Source organism: Antechinus flavipes, chromosome 1 (assembly GCF_016432865.1).
Source record: "Antechinus flavipes isolate AdamAnt ecotype Samford, QLD, Australia chromosome 1, AdamAnt_v2, whole genome shotgun sequence".
In the NCBI taxonomy this organism is placed as follows: Eukaryota; Metazoa; Chordata; class Mammalia; order Dasyuromorphia; family Dasyuridae; genus Antechinus; species Antechinus flavipes.
The window spans coordinates 631,268,676-631,288,925 of NC_067398.1; the positions used below are offsets into that span (position 1 = coordinate 631,268,676).

Genomic DNA, 20,250 nt, shown 5'->3' on the forward strand with positions numbered 1-20,250 from the left:
AATTTCTTACGGGTTAAGAAATAACAATGATAAAAATCTTGATATGGTAAAAATATAAAAATATATATAGATATAGATAAATATAGATGATATAGATATGACTTCAGCAAACTTCAAATAAGGAGAGGCTACTGAATGAAAATAAGAGGAGTACCTGGAAATAGCAATTAAGAAGAAGGAATAGTCTCACTCCCACACCTCAGCAAATGAGTGGGAAGGCATAAGTAAAAGTACCACCAGTGCTAAGATAGCAAGGGAAATTGTCATCAGAAGAGAGCCAGAATCAAGTGAGTACTAGAGGACTGAGGGGGAGAGAAAAGAAAAAAATTAAAATGAAAGTAAGTTTGTTATCTATGGTATAAACATTCCATTTAGTGGGTAACTAAAGAATGGGATGTTGAGGATTTGGGATTAAGAAGGATGGGAATAAGGAAGCAGGCAGCAAGGAACAAAGAACTTGGTTTGAACAATTACAGACAGGACTACAGATTCCTTGGAATGAAAAGTGTATGACAGAATGAGAGTAAGCTAATCACTGAGTAATGAAATGAGATTCCTAGGGAGTTAGCCTCAGGTCAGAATTGGTTCAGGGCATCAGAGAGCTGCATATAACTTGAAAGAGGGCAGCAGGTATCTAGAGCATGATGGAATGGCAGGCCAGGAGAGGCTACTGCTTCCTGGGAAGATACAGTTAATTAAGGTAACTGATGTAAAGATGGAGTTGAAAGAGGGCAGAAAACACACTTGGTTTATAGTGTGGAATCACTGAGCTAGGGAAGGCAGGACCATTTTAGGGAGGTTAGAATGGTGCCCCTCAGGAAGAAGACCTTATTGTCCAATTCGCTCACTTATTGAACCTTGCCTTGGTAAGCTTTCAACTATTAAAATTCTCTCTCAAAATTCCTTTCTGGTCTAAGGCCTGCTCTAAACTTGACTTGTTGGAGCAGTCTTTCCATGGTTAGTCATCTTCAATAGATATTCATCAGGATTCTCTATAATTTGGTTTCAATATACCTTTGTAGGCTTATCCATTACTACTGTTCATGAACCCCCTGCTCTAGCCAAACTGGCAAAATTACTCCTTCAAATGTGTTCTAGAGCTTTCAACCTCTGATCTTTGGCTCACACTATCCCACCCATTCAAAGTATCCTTCACAGTTTCTCCATCTATCCAAATCCTTCAAAGATGAAATCAGCCCCTAACCTTTAATATACCGCCTACTCAGTCCAAGACACCCAGAAGTGAACTCTCTTTTTTTTCTGAACACCTGTGATAATCCCTTTCACCTTCTATAGTACAAATGATAATGAATCATAGGAAGCACTATGACACATCCTCTGCTATTTTATTTGTGTATTAATTTAAATTTTTTATTGTTATTTAATTTCCTATACATATGTCTTTTGTTTCTCCAACTATATTGTATGCTTTTCAAGGCTAGGTGATATGTCTTATATTTCTTTGTGTTCTTCATAGCACCCAGGGCATTCCTTTACAAAGATAAAAAAATTAATAAATAATTATTGACATGATTCAAAAATTACTTGCCAGAATGTAATAAATATCTTTTAACATATGATAAACATTCAAATGTATGATACTTAGATATATGAACTGAATCAGTAGAAATCATATGAAATCATTACCAACTTGTAAAAAATGAGGATAGTATTAAAAATATATTACTATGTTTTGTGATCAAAAAGTAATTTACCTGGTTCACCTTCCTCTTCTATATTCAGAACAATAATACAGATATGCTTTCTTAGTTGGCGAGTGTTGGAGAATTTCCGACAACATTTACTGCATTCCAAGTTGGTGGGCACCACTTCAGGAACTTCAGGAAGGCTGTTTCCTTCAGGGGAAGCTAGCTGATTTTCTTCATTTAGACTGCAGTTAGTATTTTCAGTTGATTCCTCATCAGGACAGAGCTTCTTAGTTGAGCCTTTTGGTCTTCCCCGTTTTCTCTTCACTACCAAAAGCTCTAAAAAGGAGCATTAAAAAAGAATATAATAACACAACTGAATGAGAGAGATGGAGAAAGATGCTGGGAAGTGAGGTCATGTACTGGATCAACCAAGTTTGAAAATACAGGTAACATTTCACATTTTAGCTATCCAAGCAAATTCTGAAGCCAAAATGGGAAGAAAAAAAAAAGTCAGGGTACTAGCAGCTGTGCACTAATAACAGCCTTACAAGCTGACACCATCATAGCTATTTAGCAACCTGTAATATATTCGACAGTTTTAGAACCCTGACACCTTTCTTTCTCCTGACTGAAATATATTATTTTATCAGAGCACTTATATGCAACTACTATGAAAGCTGTTATGATTTAAGTTATGACTGACAGCTCCCAAATCACAAATCATGTATTTTGTTAACCATCATTTTAATTTAAAGTCAGTTCCAGAAAAAAAATGCTAAACACTTCTTTGAAATAGGCACTAAAAATAAAAGGCTGCTTTAACTTAAGCTCGTTGTGTTTTTAATGAGTTGCACAACCATTCAAACTACTTTTGCAAATCATAATTATTTGAGTCAAATTGTCCAGAAGTGTGGGGGGAAGGGGGGGAATACAACCCAAAGCAAGAAACTAAAGAACTAAAAATAAATAATAACTTTACATAGTTTCCTAGCGACCAATTGAATTTAAATGTCAGGGATGGAGAAGCTGCATTAGAAACTTTAAAATTACTTTGAAACTTTAAATTCTTCTTGATTACTCTTCTAAATCTTAACAGTAAAAATAGATTTAAAAAATAAGACAGATATTGGGGGAAGGACCCTAAATGTTGTTGGCTTTATGTGAGACTGGATCAGGGCAATGCTTCTGTGATAGAGTTTGAGGGGTTCCACTGACATTCCTCCACACATGCATATTCTTTTCCCCAAAAAATCACCTACATTTAGCAACCACAGCTTCCTGAAAGTCCCATTATTAAAAGATTCATTCTTCATTCTTTTTGATTAAATGAAGCCCAAGGGGTAATTCTGGAGCAAGTAAATGGGGGAGGAGAAAAGGGCAACATAAAGATAAAGTGTTGAAAGAGGTATACACCAAGAAGAAGCAGAGCCAAATTGGTAGAATAAAAGAGGGGACTTGCCATCTCTCCCCCAAACCCCTCCAAATTCCTTTAAATAATGATGCTAAACAAATTTTAGTGTCAGAACACACAAAAGGTCAGAGTGAAATAACTGTACAGCCTAAGACAACTTAGAAGGTCAGCAGGAAAGGTCTCTGGCACCAGGGTGGGAGTGCAGTGCACAGTGCCAGCACAAACCATACCAACTCAGGTGCTGCCCAGGCTTCTGTGCCAGCAAAGCAGAAATGGACACTGAGGCCTCTGAATCAGCAGCAGTATTGGTGGTTTCCCAGATTCAAGGCAATTCCAATAGACTTGGAAGGGAAAATGCCACATATTCAGAGAGTGAATTATGGAGAATGACGGTGGACTGAATTGTAGTATTCTCATCTTTTGTTGTTTTTTTCTTTTTTGTGATTTTTTTCCCCTTTTTGATAAACTTTTTCTTGCATAACATGACAAATATGGAAATATGCATATAAGAATTGCACATATTTAATCTATATCAGATTGCTTGCTTTTTGGCGGTGGGGGGAGTAAGGGAAGTAGGTAGGAAAATTTGGAACACAAAGTTTTATAAAAATAAATATTGAAAATTATGTATACATGTACTTGGAAAAATAAAATACTATTTTTAAAAGTATAATTTTTTTAAAAACTGACCTAGAAAATAGATCCAGGAGAAATAATTTTAAAATTACTGGTCTAACTGGAAAAAAAAAAAAAGAGCCTAGACATCATCTTTCAAGAAATTATCAATGAAAACTGCCCTAATATTGTGGAACTAGAGGATAAAATAGAAAATGAAAACTCCCAGGAATACTATAGCCAAATTCCAGAACTCCCAGGTCAAAGAGAAAATATTACAAGCATCCAGAAAGAAACAATTCAAGTATAGTGGAGCCATAATCAGAATAACATAAAATTTAGCAGCTTCAACATTAAAGTCTCACAGGACTTGGAATATGATATTCCAGAAAGCAACTGAGCTAGAATTGCAACCAAGAATCACCTACCCAGCAAAGCTGAGTTATCTATATGCTATCTAATTAGGCAGTTAGATATTTAGTAAGGAAACTGTTTCTTTAGAATACTTTCTCATTTTAGAAAATTGAATTCCTTTCTTCAAAATGAAGAGTTGCATATAGAGAGGACATAAATATACATACATTAAAACATATACACTAATAATAAACACCATTTCTAGGGTCAAGAAGCAGATAAAGTCTGAATTTCCAGGATAAAGAAAGGTATTTGATGGTAATCATTAAAAGAAGTGAGGAGAAGACTGCTACGGGGAAAAGTAGTTGCTTCTATTCAGAATTGAAATAGAAGATAATTGGTAGTATGACTAAGATACAATATGTTGCTCACACAGGTTTAAAATGAGGTTTTGAAGCAAAATCTATTATACTTGAGTTTAATACAAAAAAAAAGTAGTAGAAACAATTATGTTATTAGACTTAATTAAAAGATAAAGAGGGAAAAACTACATTCCATTCAACAGTAACAAATTTATCTCAATATTTAAATACAGACTCAAAAAATGGCATAAATTTTAAATACTTGAAGAAAAATTGAATTAATTACAAGAAAAACAATCTTTAAAACCCTCACAATAATGAAAAAAGGGAAGGAAGAAAGAAAGGAAGGGAGAAAAAAAGCAGGGAGTAAGACAGGCAGATAGGCACACTGAAATTTACCCCTACAATTCCTGGATAAATCTAATAATAAATGAAAAAGAAGGACATGGATATAAATTTAGGATAATTCTTGCAATTATTGATTGGAAAAATAAAAGAATATGTCCATTGCCACTACTTCTACTAGTCATAGTACTTGAAATCCAAAAAAAAGAAATACAAGGAATAACCATATATAAAAAGATGTAGAAAAATGATCATTTATTTTTGCAGATTATAAGATTATGAACTTAACTCTAAGGAGTCAATTAAAAATAGCTAAAACAAACTTGTAGGATGTAAAATAAATCTACAAAAATCATCATCATTTTTTTTTTAAAACCAATAAATCCCAGCATGAAAAAAAATTTAAAAATTCTGTGACGCCTACCTACCAAGATACTCATAAAAACTATATAAATACAAAAATGAACTATGGCTTCTAGAAATAAAGAAATCTAAATATTTAAAATGATGTTAATTGTTTGTGGATAAGATAAGTAATTATAATAAAAAATGGCAACAGTATCTAAAATAACAGAAACTAAACCATTTGAATCAATAAAGGATTACATTAAAGACCTAAAAAATAATAAAATTCAAAGAGGCAAAAAAAATAAAATAAAATTGAGAAACTCTGGGGAAATGATGAAATGAGCAAATGATGGTGGCCCAGCTGTGCCAGATCTCAAACTACATTTCAAAAATAGCAATTTTCAAAATAATTTTGCATTAGTTAAAAAATAGAGAAATTGATCAATGGAACAGATTAGCCACGCAACATACAAAAGGAAATAAATGTACCCAAGAAGTCAAGGAACACAAAGATCCTAACTATTGTCAGTCAGTCAATATATTTAATTTATTAACTCAATTCATTTAGCACCTACTATGTGCTAGGCATTGTGCTAAGCACTGAAGATTCAAAGAAAAGCAAAAAAAAAAAAAAGAAAAGAAAAGAAAAGAAAAGAAAAAGAAAAGATTATCAAATTAGAGAAAAATGGAAAGTTACCTAATAGATAGATAGATGAAAAATTCATAATCAAAGGAGGAAAGAAAAGCACAAAGGATAAAATGGATAATTTTGATTATCTAAAATTTAAAAGTCTTTGCTCAAATCCAATATTGGAATGATCAAAAGGTAAACAATTAACTTGGAAAAAAATCTTTGTAACAAGTTTATGTAATAAAGCTCTCATTTTCAAGATATATAAGATATATATGAGATATCTTTTATATATATACATATATATAAAATCTTATATATGTATATAATATAATCACACCTATAAAGAGAGGGGGGAGGGAAAGTCAGGGGGAATGATTAATGATGGAGAAGCTGTGAGAAAACAGGTACAGTGATGCATTGTTAGTGGGCCTCTGAATGGGCATAACCATTCTGTCACTGGGCATTACATACAAAAAATTACTAAACAGCTCATGCCTTTTGACCCATCACAGATGATTTCAAAGAGACAAAGAAAAATTTATATGAACTGATAACTGAGTGAAGTGAGCAGAATCAGAACAATTTACATCAGTGATAGGAAATGCAAATTAAAGTGGGGGCCACTAATCATGCACAAAAATCCTTGACTATGAATATTACTTTAGAAAATCACATATTAACATTTTCTCTGTGCTATTATATTTTTATTTTGTTAAGTACATCCCAATTTCATTTTAAAAACAATTCTGGAGTGTTGCAGGTGACAAAGCAGATGTAGGCTATGTTTCATACTTCTAATTTATACTATATCTTCAATATTATAAAAATGAACGATTTAAGCTGTTGAAGAATGAAATAAGCAGAAGTGGAAGAACAATTTATACATTAATAATAACACCGTAAGAACAAAGAAATGTGAAAGCTGTAACAACTATGATCAATACAATGACCAATCATGATTTCAGAGGATTTATGATAAAACATTCTATCAACTTCCTTAAAAAGAGGTGATAGATTTAGAGTACAAAATAATACAAATATATTTTTATATAAAGTCACTGAGGTAATTTAGTTTGCTTGACTATGAATAACTGTTACAAATTTTTTCTCTCACTTTTTCAATGGGGTGAAGAAAAAAATAAATTTATGTTAATTAAAATATTTTTAAAAATAGAGTGAAAGAGAATGCCACAGATGTGGAATGTTATATGAACTTTTAGATGAAATCATTTTATTGTTAATTTTGCTTTACTGTTTTACTTTGTTAAAAGAGATCTCTCAAGGAATAGATCTATAAATGTAATTTTAAAAAGGTACATCAACAAAAATGTTTTTAGAATAAATCAGTGGAGCTGGAGAGAAAGGGGAGGTATGAACGTGAAGAATGAAACAACATAAAGGGGAAGGGGAAGCATGGTCTGCCAGAGGATAATGGTCTGCTTCTAGGCTGAGAGAAGCACAGGAGATACCTAGGTAAAGGCCAAAGTAAATTGGGAGAGGAAGCAGAGGTTAAACTTGGCTAGTGCTGAGGGGAGTTGATCCAAAATTTCTCCAAAAGTTGCTACTGTGGTCTTCATCTATCTGATGATAAATTCCTATTATTCCATCTCTCATAGCTATTCTATCTTGCTCACCTCTCCTGAACCTATTCAAGTCTTCCACACACTTAGCACTTTCATAGATCATTAGACTTGCTCAGACCTCACTTTCCTCTCTGTGTATTCTGAACCCCTCTAATGATCAATTCAATTTGACACTGTCCTCTATTGAGTTCTCTCTTTCTTTTTATCTCAAAACCCCTTGACATCTACCTTATTTCTCTCTTCTTTTTCCCTATGCACTGAAAATGAGGTGGTTTGTGCTTGCCATCTTGCTTGCTGTATACATGTCCATGATTGCTTCTCCTTCCATTTTTTCAAACAGAAAACAACCTTAATCATCATTCCTTCTATCTAATCTTTAGCCTCTTTCTATCTACTGGTTCCTTTCTTCCTGCCTCCTTCAAGCATGACGAAGTAGGCCCCAATCTTAAAACAATCTTCACTGGATACTAAAATTCCTCTCAAATGATCATCCCATTAGCTCTCCTACCTTTTTCAGCCAGCTCCTGAAAAAAAAAAAAATCTGTCATCTATAGTCACTATTTCCTTTTCCTCTATTCTCATTAATTTTTTAAGCTTTTGCAATCTGACTTCAGACCTCACTACTTAAATTGAATCTGCTCTTTCCATGTTAGCAAATGGCCTCTTGGATTTCATGATCTCCAGAAACTCATCATTCTGCAAAATGAAATCAACTTTATAACTCATCCCTTCTCTGATCATTTTCCACCTGGCTACTGTACTTTATTAAGCTCCAATTGATTATCTTCTCCCACCACCATTTTAAGCTTCTTTTTATGAACTCTTTAAGGATAGATACTACTGTCTTGTGCCTTTCTTTGCATCAGTGCCTAGCACACAGTAGACAATTCTTCATTACCAAATTTGACAATCTGTTCCCAATCATCATCCCTTTCTACCTATGAAATCATTCTACTGCATTCATACCTGTCAATCACTACTGGATCCTCTTTTCTTTTTGGGTTTTTGTTGCAATAAGTTCTTCTGGTTCTTATTCTACTTGTCTAAATACTCCTTAATCCCCTTTTTTGGCTCACTATCCATATTATTCCCCCCAATTTGCAGGTAATTCTAAGATTCTGTCTACACTCCCCTCTCCCCTTTTTCCTCTCTTTTCTCCTGTCCCTCTCTCTCCTTCTCTCCTTCTCTCGCTCCCCATACTCTCTCTTTCCTCCCTTGTCCTTTTCCTGCCTCCTCTACTTTCTCCTTGCCCCACTGTTAAATATCAATTCCCATGGATTTAATTATCATGCCTCTCTATAAGGAATTCCCAGATTTATATATCTAGCCTCTGTTTCTCCCTGAAATTTCTGTCCCACTCACCAATTGACTACAGGACAATTCAAACTGGATATACTAGAGACATCTCCAACTCAATCTAGTCAATGATCAATAAACATTATCAAGTACCTACTAAGTACCAGGTGCTGCTGTAGGCACTGGGGACACAAAAGAAAAAAAGAAAATAGTCCCTGCTCTCAAAGAGTTCAAAATCTATGATTAAAGATAATACACAAAGGGGAGCTGAAAGAGGGAAGAGAATGGAGAGGGGAGCTGCTAAAGGGTATCCAGAATGGAGGAATGATGTTCACAGAGAGAAAATAATGCATAACAGCTTGTAGGGGGAAAAAAAAGAAGGGGCTGGAAATTCTGAGCCTTCTATAAAAGGTGGTGCCCTGCCTCCCACTCTTCAAATCTGAGGGAAGAGGCAATTGAGGATATTGATAAGCTATTAAGTACTAAAGGTAAAGCAATTTTCACAGTAAGATTTCTAGTAATGATCTTATCCTGGGGAAAGCATGGTGTTTGAGGAGTGAAAATCAAACAGTAGTTGTAGGGCTCATTTTCTCAGAAAATCTACTCCCTTTTGAATTTTTGTAATTCTGTCAAGGGATCATCATTTTTCCAGTCTTCTAGTTGATTTTGTAAACTCAACAACATCCTTAAATCTTTCTCCTCTTTCAACTATGCATTCAACACATTGTCAAATCTTGCCATTTCTATCTTCACAACTATCTCTCACGTCTGATCCCTTTTGCTATATCCATACAGTCATCATGTTAGTTCAGATCTTCAGCACCTCTGACCTAGATCCCTACAATATTTTCCTAACTCAAGTCTCTCTGCACTTTAATCCAGGCTACATGTTACCATCCAGGATAGAGCCAAACATAACAATTAGGGAGAATAATATGGATAGTAAGCCATAAAGGAGCCTGAGGAGTGTTTGGACAAGTAGAAAAAGGATCGGTATTAAGCCAATTCCAATGGATCCCAATCGCCTCTAGGATGCAATACCACTTTCTCTAGCTTTTAAAGACCTATAACAAAAACATAACCTACCTTTATGAGAATGATCTAATAGATAACAAAAGTATTAAGTTTAAAATGTAGCAAAAATATATAAGCACTTTCCTCACCACAGCTACAGCAGAGAAGAGTGCAAGTGCAATGACTATGTATGAGGACATGGCCACAGAAATGCGCTGTGATACATTCCAGGACACAGAGTTAAAGGATTCAGCTTCAAATTCCAACTCGAATAATTGTCAGCCTGTATGACTGAGCAACTCACCTAACTTCTTTTGTGTTTCAGCTTCCTTAGCTGTAAAATGTACAATGTTAGACCGCATGATCTCTGAATACAATTCTAAGCCTTATTTATGATCCTAGAATTTGTCCAAGATAAAATAGACAGTTACATAGCTGGGCTATGAAATCAGGTCCATCCTTTGTACTATTTTACCACACTGCCTCCCTAAAGCAATAAAGCACTAAAAGTTTACATTTCTGGCCCAATAATAGCCAAATAGGGGCCAAGGATGAGAACTCTGCCGTCTTTTCCCAGGACTCATTCTGTTGAACCATTTTCTCTCTTTTTTTTCTAAAGAGAATCAATTAAGGAAATTTCAGAAATGAATTCAATTTTCTAAAATGGAAAAGTCCTTACCAAAGAACTAACTGCCCAATTAGATAATATGTGTGACTGTGATACACATTTGTTACAAAAGGGGAGGAGAATATAGAAAGGTAGAATTTGAAGTAACTTTTCAGGTCATTTCTTCTACCCCTCCATGAAGCAAGAATCTTCCCAGCAGCATCCTATCAAGCCACTCTGCCACTAATAAAAGATTTGTTCTGACTCAATATTCCATATTTATGCCATCATTTTAAAATATTTCACTTGCCAAGCAATTCAAATACAAAGATGAAGATAAAAAGTTATGATTATACCAAAGAAGAAATCAATGAGTCACTGTGTGGTTCATGTAAAACATCACATTATCTCCAGAATCAAAGGGGAATCTGACTCAGTAAAAAGGAGGTCTCCTTTTAATTTAACTTTCAGTGACAATGGCTTTGAATTATAAAATGTGCTATAAAATTACAGAATCTCAAGATTGAAAGGAAAGTCCATATAGGAGGATTGAGTTCTCATCAAATCGAGTAGACAATGAAACATCTTATTGTGGTTTCATTTTCCTTTGTATCTTACTCTTTATGCTGTCATTTGAGATTTTCTTGGCAAAGATATTAACTAACCTGATTTGACATTTTCTTCTCTAGTTCATTTTATAGATGAGGAAACTGAGGTAAACTAGTTGAAGCCTAAGGTCATATATCTAATGCCTGAGGCTGGATTTGATCTCAGGAAAAGGAGTCTTTCTGAAGCCAGAGCCAGCATTCTATCTGCTTCACCACCTAGACATCTACCACACATCAAAATATGAACAATAATAGTTTACATGGAAATGAACCTATTTTAAATGTGAAATTAACTAGTTCAGAAGGGCAACATCCAACTATATCTAACTGAACAAAAGTCCTCAACTGTGAGAAAATTGAGAGAGATTCAAAAGGCAATATAAAAAGCTAATGAGGAGAAGAATGCCTTATAAAAGCAAAATTTGAAAAAATGGAAAAGAAGTTGCAAAAGCTAAAGAAAATCCTTAAAAATCAGAATTGAGCAAATGGAAGATAATGACTTTATGAGAAATTAGGATTCAATAAAATGTGACCCAAAAATAAAAAATAGAGAGAAAAATGGGAATTATCTCTTTGGAAAAACAAAGGATGTGGAAAATAGATCCAGATAGTTTTAAAATTATTGGTCTACCTAAAAATCATAATAAAAAAAAGTTTGTATATCATCTTTCAAGAAATTATCAAAAAAAAAAAACTGCCCTGATATTCTAGAATCAGAGAATAAATCCATCAAATCTCCTGAAATCTCCTGAAAGAGATCCCAAGATGAAAACTCCTAAGAATATATATATATATTTTTTTCATTTATTTATTTATTTTGCTGAGGCAATTGGGGTTGAGGGACTTGCCCAGGGTCACACAGCTAGGAAGTATTAAGTGTCTGAGGCCAGATTTGAACTCAGGTCCTCCTGACTTCAGGGCTGATGCTCTATCCACTGTGTTCCTAGCTGCCCCGACTCCTAGGAATATTATAGCCAAATTCCAGAACTCCCAGGTCAAAGAGAAAATATTACAAGCATCCAGAAAGCAGAGTGAAGGAACCTTACTCTCATCAGAATTGGCTCAAAGACCAAATAATATATACATTCAATAGGAGTATAGAAATCCATCTTACCCTATAGGAAAGTAGGTGGAAAGGGGGATATGGAAAGAAGGAAGAGTGATAAAAGAGAGGGGGGAGAGGTAGTCAGTAGTAAAACACTTTTAAGGAGGGTGAGGGTAAAAGGAGAGTAGAATAAACACGGGGGAAATACAGTTAGGAATAGTTATTGGGAAAAGAACTTGAAGGAAGTTCTCTGATAAAGTCCTCAGTTCTCAAACATATAGGGAACTGAGAAGAATTTATATAAAAATTTTTAAAAAGAGCCATTCTTCAGTTGATGATAATAAAATATGTACTGTGCCTAAAAGATTATAAAATCATGCATGTCCTTTGACCTAAAAATACCACTAATAGGCATGAATCCCAAAAGAGATTTTTAAAAGACCTATATGTACAAAACTATGTATAGCAGCCCTCTTCTCATGGCAAAAAAAAAAAAAAAAAAAAAAAAAAAAAAATCACCACTGGAAATTAAGGAGATGCCCACCAAATAATGAATGACTAAATAAATTATGCTATGTGATTATGATGGAATATTATTGTTCCATAGGAAATGATGAGCACGATGCTCTCACAAAAACCTGGAAAGTCCTCCATGAACTCAAGCAAAGTGAAATGTACTATGTACAAAGTAATAGCAATGTTCTGGGATGTCAGCTGTGAATGACTTTGCTATTCACAGCAATACAATGATCCACATACACTCTGAAGAACTTACGTTAAAAATGCTATCTATGCTCAGAAAAAGAACTGATTTGTGTTTGAATACCGAGTGAAACATTCAAATTCTCATTTTCTCTCTCTCTCTCTTTCTCTCTCTCTCTCTCTCTCTCTCTCTCTCTCTCTCTCTCTCTTAATTTTCTTTTTCTTGAGAACTGTTTTTTGGGGTGATGGGGGGAAGATCTATGTTTTCTTTCACAACATGAATTGTTTAAATTGTATTTATTTTTATTGTAAGAAGTTAATTTTTAATATACATTGCTTTATGAATTATGTTAGGAGAGAAAAATTAGAGCAAAAGGGAAAAATCAAGGTAGGCATAAAAAAAAAATATACCAGCAAAAAGAAATGAACATAGAATGTGTTGATTTACTAAGTGTCTTTAGTTCTTTTTCAGGATGCAGATGGCATTTTCTGTCCAAAGTCTATTGGGATTGCTTTTCTCAGTATGAATTACTGAGAAAAGCCAAGCCTTTCATAGGTGATCATCACACATTCTTGCTGTTATTATCTACAATGTATTCTTGGCTTGTATCAGCATCAGTTCACATAAATTTTTCCAGGGCTTCTATACTCAGCTTGTTCATTATTTTTTATAAAACAATAACATTCCTTATAACCTTCATGTACTTACTTGTTCAGTCATTCCCTGATATGCATCCAACCTTTTCCAATTCTTTGCTACCCCAAAAAGAACTACTACAAACATTTTTCCCACGTGAGTCCTTTTCTCTCCTTTTTGATCTCCTTGGGATACAGACCCAGTAATGGCACTGCTGGGTCAAAGGGTATAATACAGATTTATAGCCCTTTGGGCATAGTTCCAGACTGCTCTTCAAAATGATTAGATCAGTTCACAATCCACTAATAATACATTAGTATCCCAGTTTTCCTACATCCTTCCAACATTTATCATTATCTGTTTCTGTCATCTTAGTTAATCTGAGAGATGTGAATTAGTACCTCATAGAAGTTTTAATTTGCATTTCTCTAATCAATAGTGATTTAGAGCACCTTTTTCAGCTGAAAATTATTCATATCCTGTGACCATTTATCAGTTGGGGAATGAACTGTATTCTTTTAAATTTGATACAGTTTTTTATATATTTTAGAAATGATGGGGTGGAGCCAAGATGACAGAAAGTAGACAGATCTTTATCTAAGCTCCTCCTGGCATCCCTCAGAACAACAACAGATCAAGTATCTAAACTGGTTATACAGTGACAAAACACACAAATATTTGGAGTCTAACAAGTTTCCAGCAGAAGATATTTTGGAAGAATTTCAGAAAAGGTCTGTTTCAATCTGACATGGTTGGGGGTGGGGACGGGAGGCACGCACAAGCAGAGTGCAGGTGCAGCACAAGGAGCAAGGGCAGTGTAGCTGTATACTAGGGAATCTACTGGAAGGCTCTTAATCAAAATACAGCAGGTTGGCTACTCTCTCCTGGTTATAAGCCAGCGAATCAGCAGACTAGCTGTAAGACATCCAACACAAATACAAAAGGCAAATAGTAAGCCTCTGAATCCCAGAATAGCGTGGGTGGTAACCATACCCATCCAGCATAAGAAGTCAGTCAGCACCAGTCCAGAGAAGCCTAAAACTGCTGTAACTTTTGCCTGTCGAGGAAGCATGGGTCAATCTCCCCTTTGCCCTAAGAACCAACCTTAATTTTTTTAAAAAATGAGCAAAAAAAGCAAAAAGAAAGCTGACCATAAACAACTTTTATGGAGAAAAAAAAAAAAAAGAACAGACTTCATGTCTTGAAAATCTCAAAGGCAAATCAAATCCAGATGAAGCTTTTATGGAGAAAGAAAAGAACAGACCTCGCACCTTGAAGATCCTAAAGGCAAATCAACTTCAGATGACGCTCTAAAGGGAGATATGAATCAGTCCCCATGAAAACTTTGCAAGAGAGTTTGTAAAAGAAAACAAAGAAATTATCTAAAGAAAACTCCTTAAAAGTAGATTTAGTAACATGGAAAAATCATATAGCTCCTTATAAAATAAATGTGACAAAAGGGTAAAAATATAGCTTCTTACAAAATAGATTTGACTAAATGGAAAAAGAAAACAACTCCTTGAAAAACAGAATTTGTGAAATGGGGGAAAAAACAACAAACAAATCACCTCATTTAAAAGTTTACTTGGCCAAATGCAAAAGAAGATAAAAATGCTAATTGAAGAAAATAATTCACTAAAAATTAGAACTGAACAAATGGAAGTAAGTGACTCAATGAATCAGTCAAACAAAATGAAAAAGAAAAAAGAAAAAATAGAAGAAAATGTCAATTACTTTATTGGAAAAACAACCGACCTAGAAAACAGAATTAGGAGAGACAATCTAAGAAATATTGAACTTCCTGAAAACCACGATGAAAACAAGTAGCCTAGACATCATTTTTCAGGAAAACTACCCTGATGTCCTATAACTAGAAGGTAAAATAGCCACTGATCACCTCCTGAAAAAGACCCCAAAATGAAAATTCCAAGGAATATCATAGCGCGAATTTCAGAATTATTGGATCAGGGAGAAAATATTGCAAACAGCCAGAAACAAACAATTCAAATATTGAGGAGCCACAATCAGGATGACCCAGGACCTAGAAGCTTCCAGTTTAAAGAATCAAAGGGCCTGGAATATGATATTTCAAAAGGCAAAGGAACTTGGATTACAGCCAAGAAAAAACTATCCAGCAAAATTGAGTCATCTTTCAGGGAATAAGATAGATATTCAATTATACAAGTGAATTTCACTTATTTTTGATGAAAAGACCAGAGCTGAACAGAAAATTTGATCTCGAAATACAGAACTCATAAGAAGCATAAAAAGATAAAAAGGAAAGAACTCTTGAAAACTGTATCTCTGTTATGAGTATACTTAAAGGGTGTGCAGGTATAATTTGATTTTATTTGTGATAATATAAAAAAGAAATTAGAGGTGAAAAGGGGATTGTACTGAAAGAAGAGGAAAATGGAGGCAAAATGAAGTAAATTACATCTCATAAAAAGGCAAAAAAGACCTATTATAATTAAAGGAAAGAAGAAAGAGGGATGAATACTCTGTGAATCTTACTCTCATCAGATTTGGCTCAAAGAGAAAATATCACACTTACTTAGCTTGACGCAGAAACTTGTCTCATCCTGTAGGGAATTAGGAGGGGAAAGGAGAAAAAAAAATAAGAGGCTAATAGAGGGCAAAACAGAAGTACAAGGGGAAAGGTATAAGAAAGGGGGAAGGACTGTGAAAGGAAAGAATTGTTTGATAAAGGTGGTGGTCAGAAGCAAAATACTGGGGAGGAAGGAAAGGGGTAAAGGAAAGAGAAAAGTATAAATAAATAAGATGATGGGAAATACAGAATTAGTAATTGTAATTATGAATATGAATGGAATGAACTCTCTCATAAAATGGAAGCAGATAAGCAGACTGGATTAAAAGCCATAATGCTACAATATATTGTTTACAAGAAACACATTTAAAGCAGAATGAAAGATTCAGACTAAAGGTAAAAGGCAGGAGCGTAACTGATTATGCTTCAGCTGAAGTAAAAGCAGGGGTAGTCATCCTGATTAGAAGAAGAAAAGCAAAAATAGATATAATTAAAAGAGATAAGGAAGGAAACTACATCTTGCTAAAGGGTACCATAGATAATGAAGTAATATCAACACTAAATATATTTGCAACAAATGGTATAGCATCCAAATTCCTAGAGGAGAAGTTAAGAAAGCTGCAAGAAGTAGATAACAAAACTATACTAGTGGGTGATCACAACTTTGCTATCTCAGAACTAGATAAATGGAACCACAAAATAAATAAGAAAGATGTTAAGGAGGTAAATAGAAAAGTTAGGTACGCTAGACCTTTGGAGAAAATTAAATGGAGACACAAAGGAATATATTTTTGCTCAGCACTACATGGAACCTATACAAAAACTGACTATGTGTTGGAACACAAAAACCTCAAAATAAAATGCAAAAAGGCAAAAATAGTAAAGACATTTTTTTCAGATCATAATGCAATAAAACCCCAGGAGAAAATAAACCAAAAATTAATTGGAAACTAAATAATTTGAATCTAAAGAATGAGTGAGTGAAACAATAAATCACAGACACAATCAATAATCTCATCTAAGTTAATGACAACAATGAGACAACATACCAAAATTTATAGGATTCAGCTAAGCTGTTCTTAGGGGAAGTTTTATATCTCTGGATGCTTACTTGCATAAAATATAGAAAGAGAAGATCAATGAATTGGGAATAGAACTATAAGGCTGCAAAAAAATTTTTTTAATTAAATACCAAATTTTAAATTCTGAAAATAACAGGAGAGATTAATAAAATTGAAAGAAAACTATTGAATAAACAAAAGAGTCAGTTTTATGAAAAATCAACAAAATAGATAAACCTTAAGTTAATTTGATTAGAAAAAGAAAAAAAAATCAAATCAAATTATTAGTAACAAAAATTAAAAGGGAGAACTTTCCACCAAAGAAGAAGAAATTAGAGCAATCATTAGGAGTGCTTTTGTTCAACTGTATGTCAATAAATTTGATAATCTAAGTAAAATGGATGAATACCTACAAAAACAGATTGCCCAGATTAACAGTTAAATTACTTAAATAGTCCCATTTTAAGGGGAAAAAATTGAACAATCTATTAATCTACTCCCTAAGAAAAAATCTACAGGGCCAGATAGATGTAAATGTGAATTCTACCAAACATTTAAAGAACAATTAATTCCGATACTATGCAAACTATTTGGGAAAATAGGGAACAAAGGAATCCTACCAAATTCTTTTTTTTTTTTTTTTTTTTTTTTTTTTTTTGCTGAGACAATTGGGGTTAAGTGACTTGCCCAGGGTCACACAGCTAGGAAGTATTACATGTCTGAGCTCAGATTTGAACTCAGGTACTCCTGACTTCATGGATGGTGCTCTACCCACTGAGCTACCTAGCTGCCCCCTCCTACCAAATTCTTTTTACGACACAGATATGACGCCGATACCTAAACCAGGTAGGGTCAAAAAAAGAAAATTATAGACCAATTTCTTTAATGAACATGGATATAAAAATCTTAAAGAAAAAATAGTAAAGAGATTACAGCAAGTTATCCCTAAGAGAATACACAATGACCAAGTAGGATTTATACCAGGAATGAAGAGCTGGTTCAATAATAGGAAAATTATTAGCATAATTGACTATATTAATAACCAAACCAACAGAAATCATATGATTCTCTTGATAGATGCAGAAAAAGCATTTGACAAAATCCAACACTCCTTCCTATTAAAAACACTAGAGAATATAGGAATAAATGAAGTTTTCCTTAAAATGACCAGCAGCATCTATTTAAAACCATCAGCAAGCAATAGGAATAAACTAGAACCATTCTCACTAACATCAGGTGTAAAACAAGGCTGTTCACTGTCACCACTACTATTCAATATTGTATTTGAAATGTTATCTTTAGCAATAAGAAAAGAAAAAAGAAATCAAACTAATTAAGAGTAGGCAATGAGGAAACCAAATCATCACTCTTTGCAGATGAGATGATGGTATTCTTACAGAATCTTAGAACATCAACTAAAAATTACTAGAAACAATTTACAACTTTAGTAAAGTTACAGGTTCAAAATAAATTCACATAAATCATCAGGATTTCTATATGTTACCAACAAAGTCCAACAGCGAGGGATACAAAGAAAAATTCCATTTAAAATGAATGTTGATAATATAAAATATTTGGGAGTCTACCTGCCAAAGCAAAGTTAGTAACTAAATAAACACAATTACAAAACACTTTCCACACAAATAAAATCAGATCTAATCAACTGGAAAAATGTCAAGTGCTCATGGGTAAACTGAGCTAATGTAATAAAAATGACAATACTACCTAAATTAATCTACTTATTCAGTGCCATACCAATCAAACTCCCAAGAAATTAATTTACAGATCTAGAAAAAATAACAAAGTTCATCTGGAAGAACAAAAGGTCAAGAAGTTCAAGAGAATTAATATAAAGCAGTGGTCATCAAAACCATTTGATACTGGCTAAGAAGGAGTAGTCAGTCAATGGAATAGGTTAAGTTCACAGGACAAAGTAGTCAGTAACTATAGTAATCTAGTGTTTGACAAACCCAAAGCCCCTAGCTTTTAGAATAAGAACTCACTATTTGACAAAAACTGCTGGGAAACTGGAAACTACTATGGCAGAAACTAAACATTGACTTATACCTAAAATCCTACACCAAGATAAGGTCAAAATGGGTTCATGATTTAGATGCAAAAAGTGATATCATAAGCAAATTAGGAGAACAAACAATAATTTATCTCTCCGATCTGTGGAGAAGGAAGGAATTTATGGCCAAAGAAGAACTAAAGTACATTATTGAACACAAAAATTGATAATTTTGATTATATTAAGTTAAAAAGGCTTTATACAAACAAAACCAATGCAGAGAAGATAAGAAGGGAAGCAATAAACAGGGAAAAAAATTTTTACATTCAAGGGTTCCGATAAAGGCCTCATTCCTAAAATATATAGAGAATTGACTCAAATTTATAAGAATTCAAGCCACTCTCCAATTGAGAAATGATCAAAGGATATGAACAGACAATTTTCATATGAAGAAATTAAAACCATTTCTAGTCACATGAACAGGTGCTCTAAATCACTATTGATCAGAGAAAATTAAGACAAATAAAGACAACTCTGAGATACTACTTACACACCCCTTAGATTGGTTAAGATGACAGAAAAAAATAATAATGAATGTTGGAGGGGATGTGGGAAAACTGGGACTAATACATTGTTGGAGAAGTTATGAACTGATTCAACCATTCTGGAGAGCAATTTGGAATTATGCTCAAAGGGCTATCAAACTTTGATCCAGCAGTGTTTCTACTGGACTTAAATCCCAAAGAGATCATAAAGGAGAGAAAGGGACCCATATGTGCAAAAATGTTTGTGGCAGCCCTTTGTGTAGTGGCAAGAAACTGGAACCTGAGGAGATGCCCATCAGTTGGAAAATAGTTGAACAAGTTATGGTAAATGAATGTTATGGAATATTATTGTTCTATAACAAACAATCATCAGGATGACTTCAGAAAGTCCTGGAGAGACTTACATGAACTGATGCTAAGTGAAATGAACAGAACCAGGAGATCATTGTACACGGCAACAACAATATTATATGATGATCAATTCTGATGAACATGACTCGTCAACAATGTGATGAATCAGACCAATTATAATGGTCTTGTGATGAAAGAGCCATCTACATCCAGAGAGAGAACTGTAGAAATTGAGCATGGATCACAACATAGCATTTTCACTTTTTGTTGTTGTTTGCTTGAATTTTGTTTTCTTCCTCATTTTTTTTTTCTTTTTGATCTGATTTTTCTTGTGCAACCTATTTGTAGAAATAAGTATAGAAGAATTACACGTTCAATATATATTCAATTATTTGCTATCTAGGGGAGGGTGTGGGGAAAGTGAGGAAAAAAATTTAGAACTCAAGATTTTGTAAGGGTAGATATTGAAAATTATCCATGTATATATTTTGAAAATAAAAGGCTTTAATAGGAAAAAAAAAAAA

The 20,250-nt window shown here is 33.8% G+C and overlaps 1 protein-coding gene across 1 annotated transcript in view; it reads right to left on the reverse strand.

Moving 5' to 3' along the window:
- The window catches only part of ZFAT (zinc finger and AT-hook domain containing), a 280,433-nt gene that overhangs the window by 190,123 nt on the left and 70,060 nt on the right, over positions 1 to 20,250 (reverse strand). The window contains exon 3 of the mRNA XM_051971128.1: positions 1,716 to 1,985. Within this exon, the coding sequence (XP_051827088.1) occupies positions 1,716 to 1,985 (270 nt within the window). The remainder of the gene's footprint in view (positions 1 to 1,715; positions 1,986 to 20,250) is intronic.